At 66.7% G+C, this 26,520-nt stretch overlaps 2 protein-coding genes across 4 annotated transcripts; one reads left to right on the plus strand and one right to left on the minus strand.

Annotated features, from left to right (window-relative positions):
* Window positions 1-14,457, plus strand: LLGL1 (LLGL scribble cell polarity complex component 1). 2 transcript variants are annotated; one of them, XM_077163413.1, is made up of 22 exons: window positions 1-128; window positions 3,190-3,287; window positions 4,945-5,026; window positions 5,110-5,240; window positions 6,016-6,174; window positions 6,251-6,413; window positions 6,500-6,632; window positions 6,866-6,920; window positions 7,007-7,161; window positions 7,244-7,467; window positions 7,628-7,695; window positions 8,557-8,710; window positions 8,790-8,894; window positions 9,460-9,752; window positions 10,008-10,155; window positions 10,362-10,515; window positions 11,803-12,095; window positions 12,424-12,688; window positions 12,807-12,921; window positions 13,017-13,132; window positions 13,331-13,451; window positions 13,588-14,457. In XM_077163413.1, exons 1-22 carry the CDS (start codon window positions 48-50, stop codon window positions 13,664-13,666), a joined length of 3,192 nt encoding a protein of 1,063 aa, XP_077019528.1. In that variant the 5' UTR covers window positions 1-47; the 3' UTR covers window positions 13,667-14,457. The 2 variants fall into 2 exon arrangements, with proteins under 2 accessions (XP_077019528.1, XP_077019527.1); XM_077163412.1 differs by having other exon boundaries at window positions 6,497-6,632; window positions 13,588-14,456.
* On the minus strand, window positions 14,394-26,429 carry FLII (FLII actin remodeling protein). 2 transcript variants are annotated; one of them, XM_077163411.1, is made up of 30 exons: window positions 26,324-26,429; window positions 24,720-24,830; window positions 24,344-24,415; window positions 23,239-23,319; window positions 22,872-22,957; window positions 22,627-22,788; window positions 22,212-22,315; window positions 21,749-21,924; window positions 21,492-21,649; window positions 20,894-20,978; window positions 20,138-20,285; window positions 19,846-19,979; window positions 19,517-19,729; window positions 19,140-19,319; window positions 18,763-18,845; window positions 18,563-18,637; window positions 18,240-18,323; window positions 17,956-18,127; window positions 17,408-17,512; window positions 17,126-17,317; window positions 16,502-16,690; window positions 16,263-16,402; window positions 15,959-16,184; window positions 15,727-15,878; window positions 15,586-15,646; window positions 15,377-15,505; window positions 15,192-15,298; window positions 15,000-15,105; window positions 14,854-14,919; window positions 14,394-14,767 (listed from the first exon to the last, which is right to left on the minus strand). In XM_077163411.1, exons 1-30 carry the CDS (start codon window positions 26,384-26,386, stop codon window positions 14,633-14,635), a joined length of 3,795 nt encoding a protein of 1,264 aa, XP_077019526.1. In that variant the 5' UTR covers window positions 26,387-26,429; the 3' UTR covers window positions 14,394-14,632. The 2 variants fall into 2 exon arrangements, with proteins under 2 accessions (XP_077019526.1, XP_077019525.1); XM_077163410.1 differs by having other exon boundaries at window positions 19,846-19,982.
* Between the last annotated feature and the right edge of the window lie 91 nt (window positions 26,430-26,520).

Below are 26,520 nucleotides of genomic sequence, written 5' to 3' on the forward strand. Positions count from 1 at the left end.
GCATCCTGCGGGCTGCGGCGGGGCGGCGCGGCCGGGCCGGGCGCAAGATGATGAAGTTTCGGTTCCGGCGGCAGGTCGCCGACCCGCAGCGCGAGAAGCTCAAGCAGGAGCTCTTCGCCTTCAACAAGGTGCGGCGGCGGGGAGGGGGCGGGCCGGGGCGGGGGGCCGGGGCTGGGGACGAGCCACGTCGGGCCCGCGGAGGGGGCGCCGGGCGGGGGCGAGGGGGAGGGGCGCAGGGGCCCGCCCCCGTGCCCCTCCCCCCCGGCCCCGGGACGCGGCGTCCGCCCGGGTCTATCCCCGGGTCCCGGGCCTGCCCGGCCCTGCCTCTGCACGTCCCTGGCTCTCGGTCCCTGCGGGGCTCCGCACCTCTCCGGGCCCTGCGCCCTCCGCGCCCCGGCCCTTTCCGGCCTGAGTCCCGGGCGGGAGTAGGGGGCTGTCGCCTCGGCCCCCGGGTCTCTCCCTCTGTGCGTCTCTCCTCGTCCCCCGCCCCTTCCTGCCGCTCTGTGTCCAGAGACCCGCTCCGTGGGGTCGGGGACTCTTCTCTGCCTCTTGACCGCTGCTCCTCCGGGCCCTCCCCAGGCTCCGCCTTGGGGCAGCCCGGGGTTGGTTTGGCTTGGCCCCCAGGCCGGCCAGGAGGCGCGGGGAGTGCAAGGCGGGGAGGTGGGGCTGGGAAATCCCGTCCACGTTCTTCTGCTCCCTTCCCCCACCCGCTGCCCAGGCTCTGCCCTGCGGGGCCTCAGTTTCCCTTCTGTGCAATGAGTTGCTTCTCTCTCAGCTGGGGGCTCTGGCTCCCTGGGTCACCCGGCTGGCTGAGGTGCCACTTGGGCATCCTTGGCCAAGGAGGAGGTGATGGATGGCTGCTCCTTCCTTGCGCTGGCTGGGGGCAGGGGGGTGGGGAGGGAGTACCATGGGAAACAGGGCTGCCTTGGGCCCATAAACTTTCCCTGCACTGATATGTGGGAGCTCGCAGCCCCCAGCTCACCCCTTGGGGACCCCTCCTGGCCCTGTCAGTTCTGACCTCTGACCACACAGCTTCTCGCAGCTCCACCATGGAGGTGAGAAAGTTGAGGTTCATAGAGGGGAGAAGACTTGTCCGAGCTGGCACTTGTCCTCAGTCCCTTTGTGTGTGGGTCTGATGGTGGCCTTGAGGGGCAGGCGTTTTCGGGGGTGGGGGGCAGCTGCAGTGGTCCCAGGCTCTGGGGTGGCCAGGGCAGCGGGACCACCCTTTAGGACTTGCCAACTTGCCAGGGGCAGAGAGGGCCCGGGAGGGGAGGCTGGTGCTCAGGGGTCCCGGACCCTTACTGTCCTGCGCTGGGGTGGCTGTGAGGACAGGGAGAGGAGACTGACCCTTCCCAGGAGGGTGGGGGGCAGGCCCTGGGCTAACACGCCTCTCCTTCAGCCTGCGAAGTGCAGTGTGGAATGGGGGCCTCACACCCATGGGGGGACGCCCGGCTCCCCCTGCTCTCATGGGTGGTCAGAAGGCCAGCGTCCTGTGGGGGGATGAGGCCCCACGCCGAGTTGGTCAATGGGAGGGGGTGGCCCCGGGAAGATGCTGGGTCACCAAAGGAGGTGACCGCTGGGGACTCTGAGGTGCGAGTCAGGGCCAAGCATGGGATTGGACTTGGATGGTCTTGGATTTCAAGTCCCAGCCCTGCCCACAAGTGGCCTGTGGGGTGTCCACTCTGCCAGCTTAACAGATGCTGTGCCCGTGTTGCGTGTGACGTCTCCTGGGTGCTGGGGGCACAGTGCCCCAAAGAACACAGCTCACTCTGCCCTCCAGGACCGACGTCCTAGTGAGGGACAGAGTGAAAGCCAAAACTAGAAAGTAGAATGTGCAGGCGTTGGGGTGGTAGCCAGGCTGGGCGTGAAAATGGGGTGGGGTCAGGGATGGAGAGTGGCCATGTGGCCTGTCCAGCCTCTGAGGAGCTACTTCCCGGGTGGTGGGCATGAGCCCTCCGGGGGAAGCAGAGAAGTGTTCCAGGCAGAGGGCATCAGCAGCGAAGGCCCTGGGGCAGGGGCCTGCTGGCTGAGCTGGAGGAGAGCGAATGGCCATTGAAAATTGGGGTCAAGTGAGCATTGAGAGGGGACACACTGGCTTTGACTCTGAGTGAGGTGGACACCCCAGGAGGGTCCTGAGCAGGGATGGGGCTGCTGAGGGCACTATGGTACCAGGGTGGAAGAAGGGGCCACTTCGGTGTCCGTCTTGAAGCCGAGCTGGCAGGCTTGGGGACAGTCGGTCATGGGATGTGAGGGAAACAGATGCTGGACAAATGACCTCACCCGGCTTCACCTCCCTCCTCTGTAAAGTTGGAAGTGTGGGGGGCCCATGTCAAGGCTGTGGGGGTTGTAGGGCCATATGACATTTGTCCTCTGTTTTCTCTGTACTGGACAGTGGGGCCATAGCCCTGTTGCCCAGCCGGCAGCTCTGTCCTTGGAGCGGCCCTGTCCCCTGGAGGGTGCTGTGAGTAGCCCGGGCTCACCGGACCTGGAGTGCCTGTGAGGGAACCTGGGGTTCAGTCCGTGCCTTCTCTGGGCAGTGGGTGAAGGGTCACCCGTGGCCTGCCCTGTGCAGGCGTTCCAGGCAGGGGGCAGGGGTCTGGTTGCAGGTGGCGTCAGGGGAGTTGCCCTGTCCACAGCCCCGTTGCAGGCCCCTTCATGCTGTCCTCACTGCTGATGGGGTGGGGGGCAGCTGGCCAACCTTTGGGTGCTGAACTGAAGCCTGGGAGGTGGGGTGATAGCTGCCGGGGCCAGGCAGAAAGCCCCCCTCTCTGGGCCTCAGTCTCCCTGTCTCAGCAGATGGGGTGGAGTTCCCTGCCTCACTGACCCTGGGTTTTGACCCTTGACCTTTGGCCCTGGGCATCAGGATGGTGCTTCTAGAAGGGGAGCCATGAGCCTCCCCCAGGCCTGCCGCTGCCTCGTGGGGCCTGCTCCTCCCTGAGTCTGCTGGTCACCCCGCATCTAGGCAGCCATGCCCGGGGTGTGGGTGCCTGGAGGGTCGGGAGGGAGGGGGCCTGGGCCTCAGAGTTGAGGCTGAGGGGTGGAACGAGTGGGGGTCCGGGGCAGGGAGGGCTGCTCGGGGTCGGGTCACTGAGGCAGGCCGTGGGCCCAGCCCCCTGCACGCTGCCCCCAGCTGAGGACACTGAGGCGTGGCGCCGGGGCCCTCTGTGACTGGCCCCTGGCCCCCCGCAGACCGTGGAGCATGGCTTCCCCAACCAGCCCAGTGCCCTGGCCTTCGACCCTGAGCTCCGCATCATGGCCATTGGCACCCGGAACGGGGCCGTCAAGATGTATCCTTTGGCCGGGACTGCAGGGACCGCGGGGACTGCGGGGGCAGGTGCTACTGGCCTCAGTGCCGGCCTCTCCGGCAGCCACGGAGGGTGGCGTGGCCTTGGCGTCCCACTGGGGAAACTGGGGTGCTGGTGGGTTATGGGCCACCCCCTTCCCACTTGGCCCTCTGGGTCCCTGTCCACCCCGGGAACATGGTGGGGGCAGAAGACGAATTGCAGCCGAGAAAGGGGGGTGGGGCTGGGCTGAGAGGGTCTCTGTGCCCCAGGGCTGGGGGGCGGCTCCTCAGAGACGGGAAAGACACGGCTACCCTGTGTCTTGCAGCCACCGCCCCGCGGGGGGGGGGGGGGGGGGCCTGGAGTGCCGGGAGGGAGGGAGCCTGGGCCGTGGCAGCTGGGGGTCCCACGGTGTTCCTCTGGTGGCGGAGAACATGCACGTGTGACCGTGGGGACCCGCGTGTGGCCGGGGCAGTGCCAGGCTTGGGGCGGCCTGTGAGGCCGGCCCACTGGGGTGCTGGCGGCTGCACAATTGGGCCGTGTGAGCCGCACAAAGCAGGCATTTTCCCTCCCTGTGGCGCGGGCCCGGGAGGGGGTGCGGGCAGCTGATGCCTCCATTCTGCAGTTGAGTACCCGACCCCGGTAGGCACTGTGGGGTCACCCCCACTGGGGAAACTGGGGTGCTGGTGGGTTACGGGCCACCCCCTTCCCACTTGGCCCTCTGGGTCCCTGTCTACCCCGGGGGACATGGTGGGGGCAGAAGACGAATTGCAGCCGAAAAAGGGGGGTGGGGCTGGGCTGGGAGGGTCTCTGTGCCCCAGGGCTGGGGGGTGGGTCAGGCCAGGGGTGGACGAAGGGAGGGAGGGTGGCAGGATGATTGGGGTGTGCCCTCCCTGGGTCCTGGGGCATCTGGTGTGGTGGGGACGGGGTGGGGGGTGGTGAAGCAGAGCAAGCCCTGTCCCTGTCGTCCCCCCCACCATGTGCCTGGGCTGGGCCCTGCGGCACGGGCCGGATTCACCGTGAGAAACGGCCTGTGAGGAGGCCCAGGGCTCCCCTCCCCCTCCTTCCCAGAACTCCGCCATCTGGCCCCCCCCCACCCCCGTGGGGACATCGAGGCTGGAGAGGGCCAGCCCTGGTCGCCAGAGCCACCCCTCCCCCCGCAGGGCCGCTGCATCTCCTTGGCGACCCAGCCCCCGCCCAGCTGCTCCTGCCCCCTCTTTTGTCTGCTCCTGCGGGGCGCCCCAGCTCCGCTCCCGGCAACCGTTCCCGCCGAGTCACCGGAGCAACGGGGCCTCCTCGCCGACCCTCCCGGCCGGGCCCTTCCTGACTCAGGCGCTGACACGGGTGCCGCTCTCCAGCCTCGGGGCCCATCTGCGCAGTGGGCGGGTGGGCGGGCGCTGGCTGCTAGTCCCGGGCCCGGGTGGGCGTCCTCGTCCATGGCAGGGGCTGGGCTGGACAGGTGCGCCGAGGCGGCTAGGGCCCCCCCAGCCCTGTGAGCCCCTGTGCCCGGGCCAGCGCCCCAGGCCTTGCTCCCCACCCTGCAGGCCTGGGAAGTGGGGGTGCCGCTCCACCTGGCCCCTTGAGGATCCCAGGCAGGAATGGGCCGGGGCATCTTGGGGCCTTGGTTTCGTGCCTGGCTGTGCCCTTGACCCCGTGCCTGCAGCTACGGCGCACCCGGCGTGGAGTTCACGGGCCTCCACCGCGACACGGCCACCATCACTCAGGTGCACTTCCTACCCGGCCAGGTGAGCGCCCCCCGCCGGCTGCTCCCCAGGACCCCTGCCCCCCGCCCTCCCGCCAGCCCGCCTTGCTGTCTGCTTGCCCGCAGGGCCGCCTCCTGACGCTGCTGGACGACAGCAGCCTGCACCTCTGGGAGATCGTCCACCACAACGGCTGCGCCCGCCTGGAGGAAGCCCTCACCTTCCAGCCACCCAGCCGTCCCGGCTTTGACAGTGCCAGGTACCGGGGGGCTTGGCTGCATGCCCCCAGGCCCTTGGACCCCGCAGGGGACGGCGTTGCTTAGCTAGAGACTGCCCAGGGCCGAAGCCTCCCAACCTTCCAGACCGAGCCATGCTGCCTGAAGCGTGTAGCAGGGTGTCTGTGCCCAGGACTGGAGCCCGACCTGGGCTGGGAGCAGTGGGAGACGCAGGCGGCCGGGCCGCGGGTCGGCTGGGAGCTCACGGCCCTATGGCTCTTGAGGCAGGGGAGGGGGCCAGGCTGCTGTGAACAGGGGTGGAAGGAGGGTCCAGCTGGGCTGGGGTGGGATGGTCAGTGGTTGGGATCTGGTGGCATCTCTCCTGCCTGGCCTTGCAGCTGCCCCAGGCCCAGTGAGAGGGGCAGAGTCAGAGCTGGCACGGGTGAGCTTGTGGCCTCCCCAGCTCTGCAGGCGGGGGCAAACCCAGGGCAGTGAGGAGATCCTGAGGACCAGCAGTGGAGGTGCCAGGGCAGGACTGGGGCGGCCACGTGTGTTGGGGGCACCTCCCCCAGCCCTGGCCCCTCCTGGGGGGCAAGAGGAGCTGAGGCACAGCTCCCAGAATTGGGGACCCTATTTTGAGTCCATTTCCTGCCTACACTCTGATGTATAGTTCAGCAAATGAGCTAATTAGGAGGCCCGCAGCTGCCCGCTGCCTTCCCATGTGCCAGCCCGCTGGGTAATTAGGTGCCTCCAGTGCCAAGGGCTGGCCCCACGCGCCCCTTCTCAGCCTGTGCCTCACCCACCTGCCTGCATCCACAGCAGCCTTCCCGGCCTCGCCCGCATCACGGTGGTCCTGCTGCTGCCTTCTGGCGACCGGGCAGCCCTGGGCACCGAAGCTGGCAGCGTCTTCTTCCTGGATGTCGCCACTCTGACGCTGCTCGACGGGCAGACCCTCAGCCCAGATGAGGTTCTGTGCAGGTGAGAGGAGGCACCCCAGCGCCCGCCCCGTGGTCAGGAAGTCCTGCCGCCTGTCTCACCTGAGTCTCGCCTGCAGCGTGCCAGACGACTACCGCTGCGGGAAGGCGCTGGGCCCCGTGGAGTCACTCCAGGGACACCTGCGGGACCCCACGAAGATCCTCGTCGGCTACAGCCGGGGCCTCCTGGCCATCTGGGATCCGAGTGTGCGGCGCGTGGACCATGTCTTCCTGGGCAGCCAGGTAGGTGGGGGAGGCGCCCCCCAGCCCCGCGCCCTGCCCCGCCCGGCTCACGCGCCCTGCGCCCTGCGCCCTCCTGCCCCCAGCAGCTGGAGAGCGTGTGCTGGGAGCGCAGCGGCGGCACCATTGTCAGCTCCCACAGCGACGGCAGCTACGCCATTTGGTCCGTGGACGCGTGTGTCTCCTCAGCTCTGCAGCCCACGGTGGCCACCACACCCTACGGTGAGCGCTGGGGGGGCTGACAGCGACCTGGCCTGGGGGTGTCCACTGGAGTTGTGGGAGGTGGCCGTGCTGAGCTGTGTTTCCAGGCGGAGCCGCCCTGGAGCGGCGCAGGGATGAGGTGGATTCTGCGCGGCTGTCGGGCCAGGCCCGTGGTGACGGGCGAGAGGGTGGGTCTGTGGGTCTCCCAGGAGCCCACAAGCGAATTCCGGCCTGGTGCCCTGTCCACCCTCCAGGCCCCTTCCCCTGCAAAGCCATCAACAAGATTCTGTGGCGAAGCTGCCAGGCTGGGTAGGTTGAGGGGCCCGGCCTCGGCGCAGGGAGGTGGGAGGGGCTCAGGCAGGGGCTGTGGCTCACGGGGCTCCTGCCCTGCACAGGGGCCACTTCATCATCTTCAGTGGCGGCATGCCCCGCGCCAGCTACGGCGACCGCCACTGCGTGAGCGTGCTGCGGGCTGAGGCGCTGGTGACGCTGGACTTCACTTCTCGCGTCATTGACTTTTTCACGGTGCACAGTGCCCGGCCTGCAGACGGTAGGTGCCGCCCCCTGGCCCAGCCCCCTGCGCCCATGCGCTGCAGGCCTGCAGCCCGACACACCCCGCCCTCATCCCTCAGAATTCGACGACCCCCAGGCCCTGGCCGTGCTGCTGGAAGAGGAGCTGGTGGTGCTGGACCTCCAGACGCCCGGGTGGCCGCCTGTGCCGGCTCCATACCTCGCCCCCCTGCACTCGTCTGCCATCACCTGCTCGGCCCACGTGGCCCACGTCCCTGCCAAGCTGTGGGCCCGCCTTGTGAGCGCTGGCGAGCAGCAGAGCCCCCAGCCTGCCTCCAGTATCGCGGTGTGTGCCAGGGGCCCTGCTGAGCAGGCTCTGCTCAGGGTGGTGTACCCCGTGGGGGTGCTGCTAGGGCCTGGGGCAGGGGAGCTGCGTGGCACAGCAGGGTGAGAGGGAGAAGACGTGTGTCCTGACCTTGTGCTCACGACTCTGCCTCTCTTCCCAGAGCTGGCCCATCACCGGGGGCCGGAACCTGGCCCAGGAGCCATCACAGCGGGGGCTGCTGCTGACCGGGTAGAGTGGGCATGTGGGGGGGGGCGGGGACGGGCACGGGAGACCCTCCAGGTCTGCCTGCAGTGCCCCCTCCATAGTGGGAGGCCCTGTCCCGGGTCCAGTGGACACTGATGCGTCCTGTGACTCTGGGCCAGCCCCTGGTGGGACCAGGCTGTCCACCTGCCCCAGGGTGGGTTGGGATGCAGCCTTGTAGACCTGGGTCCAAGGCCTTGCCCCGCCTTTTAGCTTGGAATTGAACTCAGCAGTCTGGGCTCCACCCCGCTGGCCTGCCCTGAGACCGGAAAATCCGGGCTGGCCCATTCGAGCTGCCCAGGGCAGGTGCAGGAGAGCCGTTCTGGGCCTGGCGGGTGCTGACGAGCCTGGTGACTCAGGCCCACTTCCTGCCCCGCCCCCGCCTGGGCTGGGACTCTCCAGCCTCTGGCTGCCATGTCCCCACCCTGCTCAAGAACTCCTAGTGGCTCCCAGGGCTGCTGGCGTGAGCTGTCCCAAGCAGCCCAGCTGCCGTCACTGCCCAGCTCCCCGTCTTGGGCCTTAGGGTTGTGCCCCGGATTTGTCTCCTCCCAACCCCCGCAGCTTCCCTGCCTCCCTGCCTGCTGCCCTGTGACTGCCTGACCACTGGCCCTGTTTTCCGGATGCCCCAGTGCAGGCCTCTGCGCGGTTACCTGCCTGGCCCGGCAGGGCGCTTGTCACCTCCCCTCCTCCCACCCTGTGTGCGTGGCTCAGGTCCGCAAGCCCCTGTGGCCAGCATCCTGTAGGTGCTCAGGGCACTGTAGGGGTGCAGCCGGGGTCTGAGCTGCCGTGGGGGCCCCGGAGTGAGTGTCGAGGGGCCTGGCCACGTACCTGACGCCGCCCTGCACGCAGCCACGAGGACGGCACTGTGCGCTTCTGGGACGCCTCAGGTGTGGCACTGCGGCCTCTCTACCGGCTGAGCACGGCCGGCCTGTTCCAGACGGACTGCGAGCATGCCGACGGCGGGGCCCAGGCCGCAGAGGAAGACTGGCCGCCCTTCCGCAAGGTGCACACACCACCCCCACCGCCTGGCCTCGCCTGGCCTCTAGGCCCTGCCCGGCCTCACCTGCCATCCTGTCCCCCAGGTGGGCTGCTTCGACCCCTACAGCGACGACCCCCGGCTGGGCGTGCAGAAGGTGGCGCTCTGCAAGTACAGTGCCCAGATGGTGGTGGCCGGCACTGCAGGCCAGGTGCGTGGGGCAGCCCTGGCCAGCTCGGGGCTGTTTGGGTCGGGGCTGGCCCAAGCTGGGGGATCTGCAAGGTGGTTAAGGAATGGCCTGTGCAGGACCCTGGAGGTGGGTCTGGGGCTCTGGGGGTCAGACTAGGAGAGGATGGACGGGGAGGTGGGCCTGGCCTCAGGACCTCCGGTGTGGGGGTGACCGTGAGACATAGGCCTAGGTTCCAGAAGGCGGTGTTGGGTGACCGACGTGGCTCTGCTGAGCTCAGCACCCGCTCAGAAGCCTGGATGTGCAGGGACTTAGGGTCTCGATCACCACCGGGCCCCTGGCCCGAGCACATCTGCGAAGGTGCTCAGTGTGTGCGTATTGCTATGTGGAGGTGAGGGTGCCTGAGGCTGAAACCCGTGGGGGTCGGGATCCTCTGCCTGCGCGCTCCCTGCGGCCCTGGTACACAGTAGGACTCCGTAAGCGCCCAGTGAACGACCCTTGAAGGCTGTCCTTGGCTAGCTGGTGGGGCTGGGGGTGTTTCCAGGCTTGGGGGCCCAGCCTGCACCCTGACTCCTCCCTGCCACTGCAGGTGTTAGTGCTGGAGCTCAGCGACGTGCCCGCCACGTTGGCAGTCAGCGTGGCCAGCGTGGACCTGCTCCAGGACCGCGAGGGTTTTACCTGGAAGGGCCACGACCGGCTGAGCCCGCGCCTGGGCCCGCTGCCTTGGCCTGCTGGCTTCCAGCCCCGCGTGTTAGTGCAGTGCCTGCCGCCAGCTGCCGTCACCGCTGTCACGCTCCATGCCGAGTGGGGCCTCGTAGCCTTTGGCACCAGCCATGGCTTCGGCCTCTACGACTACCAGCGCAAGAGCCCTGTGCTGGCTAGGTGCGAGACTGGGAGGTGCAGCCAGAGTTGGGGGTGGGCACAGGGCCGTGGGCTGGGTCTGAGTCTGCAGAGGCCCTGGCCTCCCTGGGCCTTCTCGCCTAGGCTTCCAAGTTTCTAGACCTGGGTTTTGGCAGAAACAGTGGCTTTAAAAGCCCCTTTCACCTCTGTTGGCCCATAAGAGCAATGAGGTGCTTGGGGGGGATCTTGAGGCAGCAGCAGGCGCCAGCTGCCCGCCTGCCCGCCCTGCCTGCCCAGGTGTACCCTCCACCCCAATGACTCCCTGGCCATGGAGGGGCCGCTCTCTCGGGTGAAGTCTCTCAAGAAGTCGCTGCGGCAGTCTTTCCGGCGCATCCGCAAGAGCCGCGTCTCGGGCAAGAAGCGGGCAGTGGGTGCCAGCAGCAAGGTGAGCACTGCATGCCCGCTGCTGGCCAGGGGCTCAGGGCTGTGGTCGGGCCGTGTGGGGGTGGCTTGGGGGTGACAGGCCTGGGCCCTTGGGCAGGGGATGCCAGGGTCAGGCTGGGTGGGGCCGGTGGGGGGCACGGTGGGGGTGTTGGGAGCTGCAGCCCTCCCCTCCCCTCCCCAGCTGCAGCCCTCCCCTCCCCTCCCCAGCTGCAGGAGGCCAACGCCCAGCTGGCAGAGCAGGCCTGCCCCCCCGACGTGGAGGTGACCCCCGTGCAGCGCCGCATCGAGCCCCGCTCAGCCGATGACTCCCTCTCGGGTGTTGTCCGCTGCCTCTACTTTGCTGATACCTTCCTCCGTGATGGTGAGGCCCGGGAAAGATGGGGTGGGGGTCAGCACTGCTCTGGGGACCCTCACTGCCCTGGGACCCTGCCAGGGACTGGTAACTGATTTTATCTTGTGACAAGGGGAACCTCCTACCTACCCGAGAAGGGAGCGGTGTAATCACCACCATGCCTCGGGGCGCTGCAAAGTGAGGCCCTTACTTCGTTCCCGGGTGGAACCCCAGTTGCAGACAGAAGGTGACCAGAGGCTTTAAGGCGGACAGAGAAGCTGCCCCAGAGAATCACAGGGATTAAGGGTTATCGTCAACCTTTGTAGGGCACGGCCTGTCGCCGGGCCGGGGTTGTGTGGTTTAATTGGAGATAGGTGGTGAAGTATTTACAGGTGAGAAACCAAAGCGGGCATGGAGCGGGATGGGCCAGCTGGGGCACAGCACGGCCCCACACTCGAGCCATGATTATGCCTCTCCCTTCTTGGGCAGGTGGGAGGTTCCCCTTGTCACAAGTTGAAATCGCTTTGCAGCTGATAGCCCCATGTAGTCTGTTGAGGCAGACGGTCGTTCAGCCCGTGGGGTCCCCTTGTTGGCATACGGCAGCCTGGGTGCCCGCCCCAGGAGGAGGCCAAGCGGGTTCTGTCTCGTCTCCAGTCGGGTTGGGGTGTTTCTCCAACGAGCTGAGCTGCTAGTAGCACATGTCAGGGTTTCGGGTTAGGCTTGCCCGAGGGAGGCGGAGAGGTGACCCCTGCCCTCTGCCCGTGTTGTTCACTCTGAGGTGCACCTGAACTGCTCACAGGGGGGTGGCCGTGCGGCCGGGACTCGTGGTCTGGGGTGGCCAGGGGTCTGAGCTGTTAGGCAGTTTCATCCTTCACATCCTGGTTCTCCGTGATGTTTCCTGGCTGCAATGGCCTAGGCTGGCTGTGGGTTTTGCCCAGCTGGGCCCGTCGTGGCAGGTGGGCTCCCCCTGGCTGCCGTGTGCGGAACAGGCCTGGGGGGTCCACGGGAGGCCGGAGCAGGGGTCAGGCTCCCAGGCTTTTGGTGGGGGCCCATGGGACTGAGGAGTGGGGTGGGGGTGAGTGGAGAGGGGCGAGGGTGCCTGGGCTGCGATGGAGCGATGGGAGGGGCCGGGCCCCGGGCCGGGCAGCTGTGTTGCTGCTGCTCAAATGCTGTCCCCATGGAGATGCCTGGAGGCCAAGGCTTGGGTGAGGGCGGCATGAGGGCAGGGAGGGGCCCGCCAGGTCCTGTGCATCTGCAGGGAGGGTGGGTGATGGCGCAGCCAGAGGAGACGCAGACCCGGCCTGCCCTGCCCCGCAGCCGCACACCACGGGCCCACCATGTGGGCGGGCACCAACTCGGGCTCCGTGTTCGCCTACGCGCTGGAGGTGCCGGCAGTGACGGGCGGCGAGAAGCGGCCGGAGCAGGTGGTGGAGGCCGTGCTGGGCAAGGAGGTTCAGCTGATGCACCGGGCCCCCGTGGTGGCCATTGCCGTGCTGGACGGGCGTGGCCGCCCGCTGCCCGAGCCCTACGAGGCCTCCCGGGACCTGGCGCAGGCGCCCGACATGCAGAGTGGCCATGCCGTGCTCATCGCCTCCGAGGAGCAGTTCAAGGTGAGCCCCCACAGCACCCCTGGGCTCTTCCGCCCCCTGCCCTCTCCCTGCCGGGATCTTCAGCCCCTCCTGCTCCTCCAGGATGCCCAACTACCCAACCCCCTGCCGAGGGTCCCAGCAGCTGTGACTGGTTAGGCACCAGACAACCATTGCAGCCACGTGCTGCCTGTGGGTGGGGCCCTGGAAGGCTTCCTGGAGGCAGTGTCCAGTGTGAGGGGCAGGGGTGCCGCGGGGCAGTGCACCTGGAAGCCAATGGCAGGCGTGGCCACAGCCCCAGGCCGGGATCGGGCTGGATCGGGCTCTGTGCTCACAGGCCGCCTGCCGCCAGGTGTTCACACTGCCCAAAGTGAGTGCCAAGACCAAGTTCAAGCTGACTGCCCATGAGGGCTGTCGGGTGCGCAAGGTGGCGCTTGCTACCTTCACCAGCGTGGCCTGCGAGGACTACGCCGAGACCTGCTTGGCCTGCCTCACCAACCTGGGCGATGTGCACGTCTTCTCGGTGCCCGGCCTGCGGCCCCAGGTGCAGTACACCTGCATCCGCAAGGAGGATGTCAGCGGCATCGCCTCCTGCGTCTTCACGCGCCACGGCCAGGGTGAGGCTCCCGTGGCAGGAGGCCTGGGCTGGCGCAGAGTGGGGCAGCCTGGGCAGGGCGGGTGGGCGTGTGGGCCCCTCCCAGCCGCACCCCCTGTCTCTCCCTCCCCACCCCCCAGGCTTCTACTTGATTTCTCCGTCGGAGTTCGAGCGCTTTTCCCTGAGTGCCCGGAACATCACGGAGCCTCTGTGCTCCCTGGACATTTGCTGGCCCCGTGAGGCCACCCATGCCAGGTGCGCAGCAGGCGGGCAGCCGGGGCTGGTTGTGTCCCCTCCTTTGGCTGTGTGGGGAGGCTGGGGGGCCCCCCGTCATGGCCCCATCTCTACAGCCATAGGCTCCGAGGGTCGCCCAAGCTTGGCCAGGCCAACGGGACCCCAGGCATCATCCTGGATCCCCCCAGCCACGACGGCAGCCCAAGTCCAGCACGCAGCAGGGGAGCAGGGGGTATGAGATGGGACTGGGCAGCGACGGGCAGCCCTGACCTCTGACCTCCCGGGCATGAGGGCGCTGACCAGCTCAGATGTGGGAGCTGCAGCTGGAGCTTGCAGGGAGTGGCAGGGTGGGCCTGGGTTTGTGTTGGGGTCGGGACCCCTGCTGTGGGCACGGGGGTCTGGCCCGAGGCCTGAGCTTCCTTCCCTGCAGAGCCAGTGGACCTGCCAGAGGCCACCCAATCACCCACATCTGTTGACTCAGCCACCAGTGCTGACACCACCCTGGACACGACAGGGGACGTCACGGTGGAGGACGTGAAGGATTTCCTGGGGTGAGGGGCTGCCCTGTAGCCCCAACGCTCCCTTTTTCTCCTTTCTCCGAACTGGTGGTCCCGACTCCCAGCCCCTGTCTGCGTTGGGCCTGGAGACAGAGGGGCCTCTACCTCTGAGTACTGTTCCCTCTCCCAGCTCTTCGGAGGAAGCGGAGAGGAATCTGAGGACTGTGGCAGAAGCCGAGGCCCACACCTGCACCGTCCTGATCAAATGAGCTGCAGGTGGGGGGCCTGGGGTCCAGCTGGTCCTCTGTGCGCTCCTGCCTCCCCGCCCGTGCACCTGGAGCCCGAGGGCCCCATGCTGTGCTCACTCCCTGCAGCCTGGAGCCGCCCCTGGACAGCCCCCCACCCAGGGCTCAGTCCCTTCCGCAGATGAGGCCACCCAGGTGCAGGAGCCGGACAGGGGGCCCAGTGGGAGAGGCCTCGGCTACCCTGCGCCCTCTTCTCCGGGTCCTGAGACTGGAGCAGGGTGGCTGGTTCTCTCTGAGCCCACCCACCGGCCACCGGTCTGGAACGTGACTCTGTGTCCCTGGCTCCCGCCTTCTCTGGGGAAAAGACCCAGGTCAGCCCCTCCTCCAGGCAGTGGGTGGCCCTGGGTGGATGCGTGGGGTGGGGTGGACAGCTGGGCTGGCAGCACACGCTGGCCCCTTCCCCATGCGCCATCTTCCCACGTCCCTTTGCACAGAGTATTTTTCTAACACCAGGGCTGGCCTAGAAGTCAATTTCTAAAACTATTTTGGTACTTGCTCCTGGCCCAGCTCCCACCCCCCCACCACACTTGGGTGCACATGCCTGTGTGCCTTCACGTGACAAGTCCCCATGGGGACTGCGTGTTGGGGGCTGGGGGCGTTCAGGATGGCCTTCCCTGTAGATTGTACCTTGGGGTTGTTTTTTCCTGCCATTTTGTTAAAATTAGCACTGTTTTAATATTAAAAATACTGATTTTTAATATTGAAAATAAAAGCATTTAATATCTCTTAGTAAGAACTACTTCATCCCTGGCAGGAGAGGGGGCTTCACACGGTGCTCATGCTGGTGGATCCAATTTCCCAGGCCCCGGCAGACCCGAGGGGCCCACAGAGGGGTGGGGCAGGAGCTACCAGCTCTATACTAGTGAGCGGTGCACATGGGGCCCAGCTGCCCTCGGCCTGGCGAGTGCTGTGGGGCGTTCTGAGCGGGGCCTAGGCCAGGGCCTGGCGGAAGGTGCTCCAGGCGTGGAAGCAGCGGGTGAAGGCGTGCTGCTCGTTGCCCTTGCGGACCAGGCGCAGGCGGCGGGGGGGCTCGTGCTCCTTGGAGCGCATGTGCTGGATGTACACCTGGGGGGGAGGGAGGAGGTGAGGGGGTGGGGGGAGCTTCCGCATCACCCCCGCTCGGCTGCAGCCCTGCCCTGGCCCCGGCTCACCTGGCAGGCCTTCAGACTCAGCTTGATCTCCACCTGGCTCGTCTGGGTCCCCACCCACATGTAGACCTGCAGGGACAGCAGCAAGGAGTCATACGGGGGGTGGCAGAGGGGTGGCTGCTTGAGGGGGCAGGGACGGGGGGGGGCACCTCGTGGCCGTTGTCCAGCAGCATGATGTCATCATCGGCCAGGTCGTCTTGGCAGAAGTCTGAGCATTTCTCAGTCACTGCAAAGTAGCCCTTCTCGTTGGAGCACCTGGGGGTCAGGGGTCAGAGGATCAGGGTGAAGATCCGGCAGCAGGGACAGAGGTGGGGCGAGGAAGGGGCAGGCCCTGCCCTCACCGGAAGAGCCGAGTGTGCTTCATGTATTCAGCGTCATCGTCATATGGCTTCTGTGCCCCGATGCCCACCCAGAAGAAGTTCTCGGGCTCCTCGCCTTCGTTGATGACCTGTGGGGAGAGGTGGGGTCAGGTGGGGTCAGCCCCGCCCAGCCCCGGCACCCCTGCGCCCGCCCCCAACCCGGGCACCTGCTTGCTGTAGGAAGCCTCGAACATGGTGTTGAGAATGTCCTCAGCCAGCTTGGCCTCGTCGGGGTCGGAGGCCCGGCCCACCCACGCGTACACGATGCCCTGGTTGTCCTCGCTCTCGAAGGGAACCTATCCGGGCAGCGGGGCCCGGGTTAGCCCGGGTCAGCCCAGGTCGGCCCCCCCACCCCCACCCCGCGCCCAGGGCCCACCTTGAGGATGAAGCAGAACTCGGAATTGAGGAGGCTGGAGTCGGTGTTGATCTGGATGCACCTGGGGAGGTGGCGGGAGGTGTGAGCACGGAGCCGGCAGACCCCCGGGCTCACTGTCCCCGCGCCCCGCCGGGCAGGTACCGCGTGCAGAGGGCGCTGCCGTTGGTCCGGAGCTGGTAGAGGCTCGGCTGCTGCGCGCGCGGGGCCTTCCGCCTGCCCCGGTGGATGAGGAACTTCCTCTTGAAGTGGGACAGGAACTTGGGGTTCTCCTGCTGCTGCGTCATGCGCACCACCTGGGGGGCGAGGGGGGCGGCGCGCGGGGTGTGAGGGCCGCGCCCTGGCCCCCCACAGCCCCGGGGAAAGCCAGGCTCACCTCCAGCTTGCCGGGGAAGAGGCTCTCGAACTTCCTCTGCAGGCTGAAGGTGAAGGTGAGCCAGCCCATGCTGGAGGCCTCGCGGCCCTGCCAGAAGTACACTGTGCACTGGAATGCCTCCTCCGCCGGCCGCCGCTCCGTGCGGCCCTCCGCACCCTCCGCGCAGTCCGCCGCCGGCTCCTCCGGCTCCTCCGGCTCCTCCTCGCACTCCACCGGCACCCAGTACCTGCGGGTTAGGGGCGGTGAGCCCAGGCCGCAGCGCGCCGCGGGGAAGGGGCCGCGGGAGGGGCGGCGGGGGCGGCACCTGCACAGGAAGACGTAGCAGTCCTGCGTGTAGAAGTGGCCGAACTCCTCCTCGGGCAGCCGCGAGAACTTCTTACCCTCCAGCACGAAGCCCTCCATGCCGTCCAGGTCCTCGTTCCACTCCTCCATGAGCTGCTCGGCCTGCGGAGGGGGACGTTCGCAGCATGAGAGACCGCCCCGGCCCCACCCGGCCTGGTGGGCCCGGGCCACGCAGGTGCGTACACAGCCCCGCCCACGCACCTCGGACAGCGCCATGGGCGGCTGCCGCGGCAGGAAGAGCGCCGTGAGGTCGGCCTTCAGCTGGTCCTTCTTCTCAGCGTCCCGCTTCACCTTCCCTGCCAGCCCCGGGCCCGGCAACACAGCCTCGGCGTTGCGCGTGTAGTCCACGGTCAGCACGTCATCCCAGTTCTTGAACTTGGCCTTGAACACCTGCCGGCGCAGGGATAGCGCAAGCTGGAGTCGGCGGGAATAAGGTGGGGGTCCCAGCAGGTGGGGCCCTGGGAGGCAGGTGTGGAATGGGCAGAGCTCAGGGCAGGGGGGGACGCGGAAGGGGCGGGGCCTGGGAGGGAGTGGGCGGGATCTGGGGGAGTGGGCAGGACATGGGGCAGGAGGGGCCTAGGGAGTGGAACTGGGCAGGGTATGGGGAGGGGGAGGGCCGTGGAGTAGACAAGTCCTGGCTGGGGAGGGGATTGGGCGCGGAGGGGGGGCCTGTGCGGTGGAAGAGGGCGGGGTCGGGGAGGGGATAGGGCCGTGGAGGAGGCGGGGCCTGGGTAGCAGCAGGAGAAGGAGGCCAGATCGGGCTGAGGCTCGAAAGGACCCGCAGCGTGGGAAGGCCGCAGGAGGAGGACGGGCCTGGCCGCGCACCTGCGCCTCGGTGCCCTCGAGGCTGCGGCTGACGGCGGCATGGCGCGGCCGGTGGAGCATCCGGCACAGCTCCTGGCCCAGTTTGAGCGCGGCGGCGCGCACTAGGCGAGGGGACTTGCGGCCCAGCCAGATGAACACGTCGGACCAGCAGTCCAGGATATACACACAGCGCGTGTCCAGCAAACTCTGCAGCTAGGGGCCGGGGGGTGGGGGGCGGGAGGTCAGCTGGTTCCTGGCCCCAGGGAGGGGCCCACGCCCACGCCCTCCACCTGGGCATCTCACCAGCCGCATCCCTGGCATCAGCTCCACCTTGGGCCGCTTCTTGTGTTCCACTGAGAGCCTGTAGTTGATCTGTGGCAGCTCCAGGTAGCCCAGGCCCAGACCCACCTGGGAGGAGGAAGAGGGGCGTGGTGACAGAGTCCCGCCCACCCACCCTAGCCCGCGGACCTGGAAGCTGGCCACTGTCTTCTCTGGGCCTCGGTTTCTCTCTCCTCACCCCCAAGGTCCTATCTAGGTGAACACTTTCAAATGGTGCTTTTCCTCCTGCCTGTCCACCTCCACCTAACTCGTCCCCTCTGCTCATCCGAGTCCCAGAATTTAGGCCAGTTTCCTGCACCTGGCACCCATCGCGATTCAGTGCTGCCTCCTGAAAACACTGCCCCCCATCACCCCCAGCTCCGCCCTCCCCCGAGCCGGCCTCCAGACCTTTGCTCAGGCTGTCCCTGCCGAGGCGGCAGGACCCCATCTCCCCAAAGTCCAGACAGGGGCTCCCCAGCCTGGCCCCCTGGTTGGCTGGGGGACATCAGGCCTCCCCCCAAACAGTGACTCACCTTGTACAGCTTGGGCTGGGGCGGCCAGAAGTCATCAGGCACATGCCTCTCAATGGCGGAGGGCTCCCCACCCAGCACCTCCCAGAACTCTGGGGGCTCCTGGCCCTGGACTAGTTGCGAGATCTCTGCCTTCCCTTTACGCTCGTTCTTGTTAATCTTCTCTGCAAAGAGCCTGAGGTGGGTGCAAGGCCAGGGGGAGAAGGCTGAGTGGCCTACCCCCCGGCACGCAGCAGCCTTCCTCTGTGGGGAACACCCCGGATGTCGAGGGGGGCCCCTTCCCATACCTGGCCTTGGTGGTGCTGCTCAGCGTGGCCTGCGCCCCCCTCCATACGTAGATGTCCAGCCCATGATCCAGCAGGAACACAAACCTGGAAGGGGGGGTGGGAGGGGCTGGGGGGTGCGCCCTCCCCCCATTGGCTCTGCCCCCAGCCGCATTATAGGGCCTCGGCCACCCTCTGGGCCCCAGGGACTCTCCTGCCAGGCTCTGTGGGGCCAGGGCTGAGGGTTTGCCAGAAGACCTTTCTCCAGGGAAGATCTGTCTCCCGCTGGCGAGAAGGAGTTCGAGGGCCCAGCACCCCCTCCGCTGCCCTGCACCAGGGGGGCCCACCTCGGATCTAGAGAGGCCCCCTTGAGCGGCACCGGCTCCAGCTTGATGTTCTTTTTGCCATACACGCGGTACATTCTGGGGGTGGAGGGGAGGGTGGCTCAGCTGGGGCACCAAGGGCGACCTGGCCCCCAGCCCCCTCCCGGCTCCCACCCCCACAGCTTTCCACAGATGAGCGCAAGTCACGACTACTCTCCCCATACCTGCTGACGTAGTGCGTGTCCTCCACGGTGTAAAAGCCACTGGCTGTTCCACCCTCGATGTAGGAGATGTCGTTGTCAAACACCTGTGAGCACGAAGGTGTCAGCAGTTTCAGGGGGAATGGGGGTAAGGGCCGGGGAAGATGGGGGGAGGGGAATCGCCGGAGGGGGGCGATTCTAGGTATGTCTCCAGGTTCAGGGCCTGTGACTACATACCCAGCTTAGCGCTTGGTTGCAGGCTGGGCTCCGGCCCCACCCCAGCCCCGCCCCCTAAGCACTATTGGTCCTGCTGCCCGTGTTTCTCTCTCAGCCACACCCACTGGCCCCGGCCCCGCCCTCCCCAGCCCGAGAGCTTCACCCCGCACCCGCCCGGGCCCCACCTGCAGGAACTCCTCGCTCTCGTCGCCCATCTCCTCCCGCACTGTGCGGCACTCAGCCCCCAGGTAGTTGCGCAGGTTGACGGCATGGATGGCGGAGCAGGCCTTCTTGTCGAGCGTGGCTTCTCCGCCGATCCAGTAGTAGATCTCCCAGTTCAGGGAGCCGCTGTCGTCCAGGAAGGTCTGGTGGGGGCAGTGGCCACGGTCAGCGCTGGCCTGAGCCTGGCCCCAGGTGGGTTTCCCAGCGCCGGGACGCGAGGCCCCTTTCCGGGGCTGCCCCCCCACTGCAGGCCCGCAGAGCACGCGGGGTGGGGGAGGGGCGGGGGACTTCCTGGTCACCTAAGATGGGAGCTGGAAGCCTCCCAGGGGGCCTGCCTCACCTTGAGCACGATGTAGCAGTCGGCCTCGTAGAACCTGCCGTGGAAGGTTTCCTCCACCAGCACCGGCAGGAAGTTCTCGATCTGCCAGATGGTCAGGCCGGGGAGCTGGCCCACGTCCTCCGTGAAGAACTCAGAGTAGTCGAGGCGCGGCTTCTCCAGGCCCTGGTCCCAGCGCCGCGCCTTGCCCCCCGGCGCCGGGGTGTCCGGGACTTCCTGGAGACACAGGCACGGTGCATGGCAATCGGTCAGCCCGGACAGGCCTCTCACCGGCCCCCACTGCGGGGCCTCTGCACAGCAGCTCTGGCACCCCCCAGCTTGGCTGTGCCTACCTCCTGCTTTCTGCTCTTCTCCTGGGCCACGTCAGACATGCCCTTCAGCACCTGCTTGGCCTGGTCGTCCTGTGCTGAGTCTTTGCGCCTCCGCAGACGCATCTTCCGAGCCAGGGGGTCCCTGGGCCCACTCCCTGCTTCGGGGCCGGGGGGGGCAAGCAGCTGGGTGACAGTGGGCTCTGTCCTCCCTTGGGCATCTGTCCAGGGCCCCTGGGATCACCCCAGCCCAGAGAAACGTGTCCCACCTGCTTTATGGAGGGAGAGGCCGAGGCCACTGAGGGGCCACACTCACCTGCCGCAGCTGCGGCCACCGTGGCAGGGGATGCCCCTGCCAGCCGCAGCTGGTTCTGCAGTGAGAAGTCGATGTTGTACCACTCAGCGGCATGGTCGGCAGGTTTGGGTGGCATGACCAGGCTGGGGTTCTCCCGCACATCCAGCACCTACCGGCGGGGAGCAGTGGCAGCTCAGCCTCCCAGGCACCCACCCCAGCCCCGAGGTCGGCCCAGCCCTGCAGCAGCTGGATGAGGGGCCAGCACTGGGGGTCAGGTGGGCTTGTTTCCCCTGCTGTGGAGTGGGACCCCTGGGGCTGCTGGAGTCCTTCAATGATACTGTCCAGTGTGACGCAGACACAGGGGTGTAGCTCACCCCCTCCCTAAAGGCTCCCGCCAGAGGCCTGTCCCAGGAGGTTCACCACCACCCGCGTCCCCCGCAGGACGGAGACATGGGCCAGCCATCCCCTCCAACACCTGGGCCCCCCAGCCTACAGAACCCTCACCCCCAACTCAGAGAGGTGCTAACGCTTCACCTAGACAACGCCCCTCCCCCCCCAAGAGCTTTCCTTCACCCTGCAAGAGCAACGGGGCTGGGGCCTTGCCCACTGTGTGCAGAGGGGGAAACGGCAGCCCAGGGAGGGCTGTGACCTGTCGGAGGCCACACACCCGTGGCGACCTCAGGCAAAAGAAGGCAATGCTCCCTACTCGTCCCCAATTCAGCCCCCACTCCTGCCTCCTCCGCCCCTGTTGGGTGCCCTGCTGCCCCTGCTCCCCACCTCGATCTCCGTGAGGAAGTGGACGGCCTCGGGGAGGGTCACCAGGCGGTTCTTGTTCAGGACAAGCTTCCTCAGCTTTGTGCACCTGCGAGGATAGGTCGGCAGCTCTAAGGAGCCGACCGAGGTGGGGCTGGGCAGGGAAATGTCCGGTCTCGAGGGGAAGGGCAGGGAGGGGCCGGGCTCCTTTCAGAAAGTGAGATTTAGGACGCCAGGGCGAGCTGGGGCCCGGGAACTGAGCCGCCTCGGTGCTAAGTGACAGAGGTCCCACGTGTGTCTTCCACAGAGCCTTCCACAGATGAACAAAACATGTGTTGGCCCTCAGATCAGCTTAGAATCTGCTGGGGCTACTGGGCACTGGGACTTTCAGAAGCAGCTGGAAGCTGCCCTGGTCCAGCTCGGGTGAGGAACCCTCCTCGCCTCATCCCAAGGGGTGCCCTAGGGAACCCAAATTGGGAATTGCCAGCACAGGACTGTGGGGTCTTTATCCACGAAGCCAAATCAACATGTTCCCACTTCGCACAAGGCATGGAGACCTCAGGGTGGGGTCTGGCCACCCTGCCGGGGCCTGCTGTGCCATGCCCCCCCCCCCCCCACACACCTGCATAGGCTCTCCGGGATAAGCTCGAGGCTGTTGTCGGCCGCCATGAACTCCTCCAGGCTGGCCAGCTTGCCGATGCCTGAGGGCAGCCCGTCGAAGTCCAGCTTGTTGGAGTTCAGGTAGAGGCGCTTCAGCTTGGTCAGCTTGCAGATGGCCGACTGGTTGGGGGGGGGGATAGGCAGGCAGGGGCTAGTCAGGCTGGGCACAGCAGCGCGCCCCCCCCCCCCCCCACGTGGCCAGGGAGCCCGTGCACGCACAGGCAGTGAGGTGAGCTGGTTGCGGGACAGGTTCAAGGTCTCCACATGCACCCACTGGTCGATGCACAGGGACAGCTCTGTGATCTGGTTGCTGCTGAGGTTGAGGCGGCGCAGGCTGGGGAGGGTGTACAGGCACTCGGGCACCCGCGTCAGGTCATTGCAGGACAGGTCTACATCTGGGGACACAGGCAGTGGGAGTCAGCAAGCGCCCTCAGGGCCTTGAACCCCAGTTCCACCATCCACAGGCTGTGCAGCCCTAGGCAAGTGAATTAACCTCTCTGAGCCCGTTTCTCTCCATGGAGAGTAGCACAAGTTCTAGGTGTAGAGCAGGTGCTCATAACCTAGCAGTACTTGCTGCATCACAACCACAACAGAATACTCATGTAGCCCTTCTCCTCCCTCACGAAGGGGTCAGGGAAGGGGGCAATCGACACCCCATCAAGTTAGAGGGGGACCCCCTGACCTGCCAGGCTGCTCAGGCCCTCCAGGCTGGTGGGCAGGTTGCTCTGGGTCCGCTGGGTGTTGCGCAGGTGCAGGGTCTGCAAGGCCGTCATGGCAGGGAGCTGCCTGCAGGGACACAGGGCAGGCTGGGCACGTGGTGGGGGCAGGGCCAGGCCCCGGGAGCAGGGGGTGGTGCCTTCGCTGGGAGGGCAGATGGGGGGCTGTATTTGCCCAGGGGGACAAGGCCAAAGGTGGCTGCAGGCAGAACTGATGACATTTAGAGGCCTGAGGGTATAGCAGGCCCCAGGCCAGGACTCCTCAGAAGGAAAGGCTGTGGGGGTGGGGCCTCACGGGGTGGGGCGGGTCCTCATGGGGCAGGGCAGAGGCGGGGCCCCGCCTCGCGGTGGAGGGGCAGGGTGGGGCGGGGCGGGGTGGACCTGAGCTGGGCGTGCAGCAGTGGGTTCCCACTGAGCAGCAGCGTCTGCAGGTGCCCTAGGCGGCGCATCTGGGGGGGCAAGCTCTCCAGGCGGTTCTCGCTGAGGTCCAGATACAGCAGGTCGGTGAGGTTGATGAAGAGCTGGTTGGGGATGGTGTCGATGCTGTGGGCGGGAGGGACGGCCTGAGCGGGCGCCTGGCAGGTGGGGCCCACGCTCCTGCCCGGGACCCCCAGGTGGACCGGCACCTGTTGTGGCTGAGGTTCAGCACCAGCATGTTTTTGGCATTCTCCAGCTCTCGCGGGCACTCGGTCAGCTGGTTGTAGCTCAAGTCCTGGGTGGGAGGGAGCAGGCCCTGGTCAGGGCATCAGGGGCTGGCCCCACCTGCCAGACCTGTGCCGGCTCCGGCACCAGGGAGGAGGCATCCAGGGGAGAAGCAAACAAGGGGATTCCAGGGCCAAAGGGAGGCAGCCCTGAGAGGAAGGGTATGGCCACTCTGAGCCTCAGTTTCCCCACGTGAAAGTGGGATAAAAATGGCCCCAGAGACCACAGCTATGGGGTGGGTGGGGACTGCGTGGTTGGGGTGACCCACCAGGTGGGTGGACAACCACTGACCAGGACTGAGAGGTCATCCAGTTTGAAGATGTCATCAGGGACTCCGGAATTCTTCAGGCTGTTGGCTCGAGCCACGATGGCCTGGGGAAGAACCGTGAGGGCCTGTGAGTCTCAGCCTCCACCCCCAAGGCTGGAGAGGGACACTTCCTTCAGGAAGGCTGCCTGAGTGCTGTCACACCTCTGGACCTCTTCCGCCTGGCAGGCTCTTACTCATACCTCAAAGCCCAGCTCAAATGTACCTCACAGCCCAGCACAGGGCCCTCAGGGAACCTTTTCTAGATCTGAGTCAAGGTTTCTAGAATGGAGCGACCAAAGAGAAATCAGTGTGTGGACTGAGAGGAAGACAGCAGAGCTGCAGTCTGCTTTCTGACCCCCTGGGTGGAACTTCCACATACCGCAGACCTACAGGAAGTTCGTGGGGGTGGAGGAGGTTGTCCCATGATTGTAAGAAGCAGTGGTAAGAATGATAATAGCCACTAAGGCTTACTCAGTGCCATTCCACCCTACTTGCACTTGGGGCCCAGGAAGCTGAAGTGACTTGTCTAAGGTCATGCAGCCGGAAAATGGCAGAGTTCACATTTGAACTTGGGCAGCCTTGGCCCAGAGGCTGTGCCCTAAACCTCTCAGGTCACTGGCTGTGGACCTGATCCTCGTTGTCCAGGGGCTCCCCTCTGACCCTCCCACCCCAACTAAGCTCACCCTACCAGCCCCACCACTGCCAGGTGTGACCTGACCTCTGAGCTTAAGTTTCTCCCCTCCCAAAATAGGTGGAAACCAGGGTTAAATGATTTACTACTACTGCGTTGTTACAACCCAAAGTGGGTAATCAGGACTTCTTTTCTTCTTTTCCACTCTGGCCTTCTCCAACTCACACGCCTCACCTTACACAAGCATTATTATGTCTTCCCTTCTTTATGCCTCGGCCCCTGATTCTCATATGGGGGTAGACAGAAATGCTGGCCCGGCCGGGGATCTGGCCTTGCCCTTCCTCTCCGGGCAGGATACCAGCGCCTGCCCCTAGGCCCCTCCCATGTCTGGCACCCCTCCATGCTCGTCAATACCTCACCCCTGTGCCTGGAGGCCTCCCCCTCCCCCCAGCACTCACCCGAAGTGATGGCAGGCTGGACAGCTCTCCATGAAGTGTGGTCAGGTTGTTGTGGCTCACAGACAAGTGCTCCTGGGGCAGGAAGGGAGACGGGCTCAGCAGGCTGGATGGGGTCCACACATGTCCTGCCCACCACTGCAGCCTTGTACCCCATGGGGGGAGGGGCCTCGGCCACGCAGGCCCAGTCTATCTCTGCCTTCTCCTCACTCACAGGCCTGACCTCTTCTTGCACACCTCCCATGACAGGGTGCTTACTCCCTCTCAGCCACCTCTGACCACGACTGTCAGAGTGTTCCTCCTGTGCTGGCCACCCTTTCCACCCAGCCCAGGCTCATTCACAGGGACACCCTCCTGCTCCCCGCCTGAAGCCCCTTACCAGCTTCTGCAGAGCGGCCAGCTCCTCTGGGAGGTAGCAGAGACCCGTGCGGTTCAGCTTCAGCCATCGCAAGCTGGTCATGGACTTGACATTCTCAGGGAAGTAGCCACCCTGTGTAGCCACGGAGTGCCATGGTAGGCATGTCTGGAGAAGGGAGGCACCCCCTCCCGGTACCCCCACTCCACCACCCACCCATCTGGGTGACCCTGGACGAGTCACTTCATCAATTTCCTTACCCATGACATGGGGCTAATAAAAGCCCTCACATGACAAGTGTTGTGAGGATGGACTAACTGTAGGTGTGGTTGGTGGCCTGAGATCTATTTGTCCCACTGGACTCTGAGCCCGGGGAGGACCCGGACAGGACAGTACCTGGCTGAGGTACGTTCCAGATTTGCACTTTGTCTCGCAGCACAGCCCACCCCCTCACACCCCCACCAGGTCCTGACCCCACTGTGCTGAGGCCTCGGCTTGCCACCCCCATGGACTCCCAGTATTCGAATGCCCCAGGTGCACATGGGCAGATGGGGGCTGGGGGGTTCGGGTCTGCAGTGACAGCCCCTCCCTGCTTGGGGGAGGAGGTCTGGGACAAAGAGTGCTCTCCGTGCCCCTGGCTGGTGTCCCCTTTCCCCTATGGCCATCTTCCCAGTCTGTAATGCAGCCTCTCCTAGTGCAGAGAGGACACCTGGAGACCCCGTGGGGATGGGGGACAGGGTGACATGCAGTCAGCCCACGCCTGGGCATGGGAGTCAAAGGTGTGGTGGTTTGCTGGGAGATGCAGGAGGAGCGAGCCCCAGGCTGACGCCCAACCCCAGGCAGAGCGGGGGAGGGGTGGGGGGCCCTCAGACCCCCACCTAACAGCCCCAGGCCCATACCTGCCCCGCACACTGCAGCCACACATCCCCCCACCAGGCCAGCTCTCAGCTGCGGCCCTTCTCTGGAGTCACAGCCCAGCCCACCCCATTCCCGATTCTCTCCAGGACAACCTCCTCTTGCCCTCCAACTGGGCAGCGCCAGGTAGGGGGCAGGGGTGGGGAGGGGGCCGGTAAGAGAGGCAGACCCACACCACCGGGGCTCACACCGGCCTGCACACCCTCCAAGCAACTTATCACGCCCTCCGGACACTCCCAGGAAGGGCTGCAGGGAGACCCTCCTCCCGGAGAGCAAGCCCGGGTCTCCGAGGAGGAAGTGTCTGGCCCAACACCGCACAGGATGTGGCCAGGGGTGGCGGCGGGGCGGGGCAGCGCGGGCGTGAGTCAGGGCCTGGCTGGGCGGTGCGGCCTCCGAGGGGCACGACTGGGGCTGGGGCGGCGTGAACAGGGGCCCGCCGGCCGGCCCAGGGTCGCCCCCGCCGAGAGGCCCCTCTTCTCGCAGCCCGGCCTGAGAGCCGTCCTCCCGCCCGGGCAGCGCGCCGGGCCTCGGGGCCGCGGACTCCGGCTCGGGGCAGGGCGCGGGGACGGTCCCGGAGCGCCCGGAGGGCCACACCCCGGCCCGGCCGGCGATCGCGGCCGCGCGCAGGGCCCCGCGGGCGGCCGAGGAGCGGGGGGCGGCTGGGCCCGCGGCGGAGGAGGCGCAGCGCCCGCGAGCAGGCCCGGCCGGCTCACCTTGAAGTCGTTGCCGCTGAGGTCCACGCCGCGCACGAACGGCAGCACCCCGGTGGCCTCCATGGCGCCGCTGTCGCCGGCGGCCGGGCAGGGCGCGCAGGGCGGATCCGGGAGGCGGCCGCGGGCTGGGCCTCCGCCGCCGGCTCCGCCCCTTTAACCCGCCCGCGCCCGCCGCACCCGCGCCCCGGACCGCCCTG

This window comes from Tamandua tetradactyla, chromosome 6 (genome assembly GCF_023851605.1).
Source record: "Tamandua tetradactyla isolate mTamTet1 chromosome 6, mTamTet1.pri, whole genome shotgun sequence".
In the NCBI taxonomy this organism is placed as follows: Eukaryota; Metazoa; Chordata; class Mammalia; order Pilosa; family Myrmecophagidae; genus Tamandua; species Tamandua tetradactyla.

Excerpts from the sequence above, each read along its gene's own strand:
- LLGL1 (XM_077163412.1), top strand. The coding sequence starts at position 48 with ATGATGAAGTTTCGGTTCCGGCGGCAGGTCGCCGACCCGCAGCGCGAG. Across the intron at positions 10,156-10,361 it reads CAGTGGGTGCCAGCAGCAAG|CTGCAGGAGGCCAACGCCCA; the intron begins GTGAGCACTGCA and ends TCCCCTCCCCAG. Across the intron at positions 12,689-12,806 it reads CTTCACGCGCCACGGCCAGG|GCTTCTACTTGATTTCTCCG; the intron begins GTGAGGCTCCCG and ends CCCACCCCCCAG.
- FLII (XM_077163410.1), bottom strand. The coding sequence starts at position 26,386 with ATGGAGGCCACCGGGGTGCTGCCGTTCGTGCGCGGCGTGGACCTCAGC. Across the intron at positions 21,650-21,748 it reads ACCAGCTCACCTCACTGCCT|TCGGCCATCTGCAAGCTGAC; the intron begins GTGCGTGCACGG and ends CCCCCCAACCAG. Across the intron at positions 20,979-21,491 it reads ATCCCGGAGAGCCTATGCAG|GTGCACAAAGCTGAGGAAGC; the intron begins GTGTGTGGGGGG and ends CTATCCTCGCAG.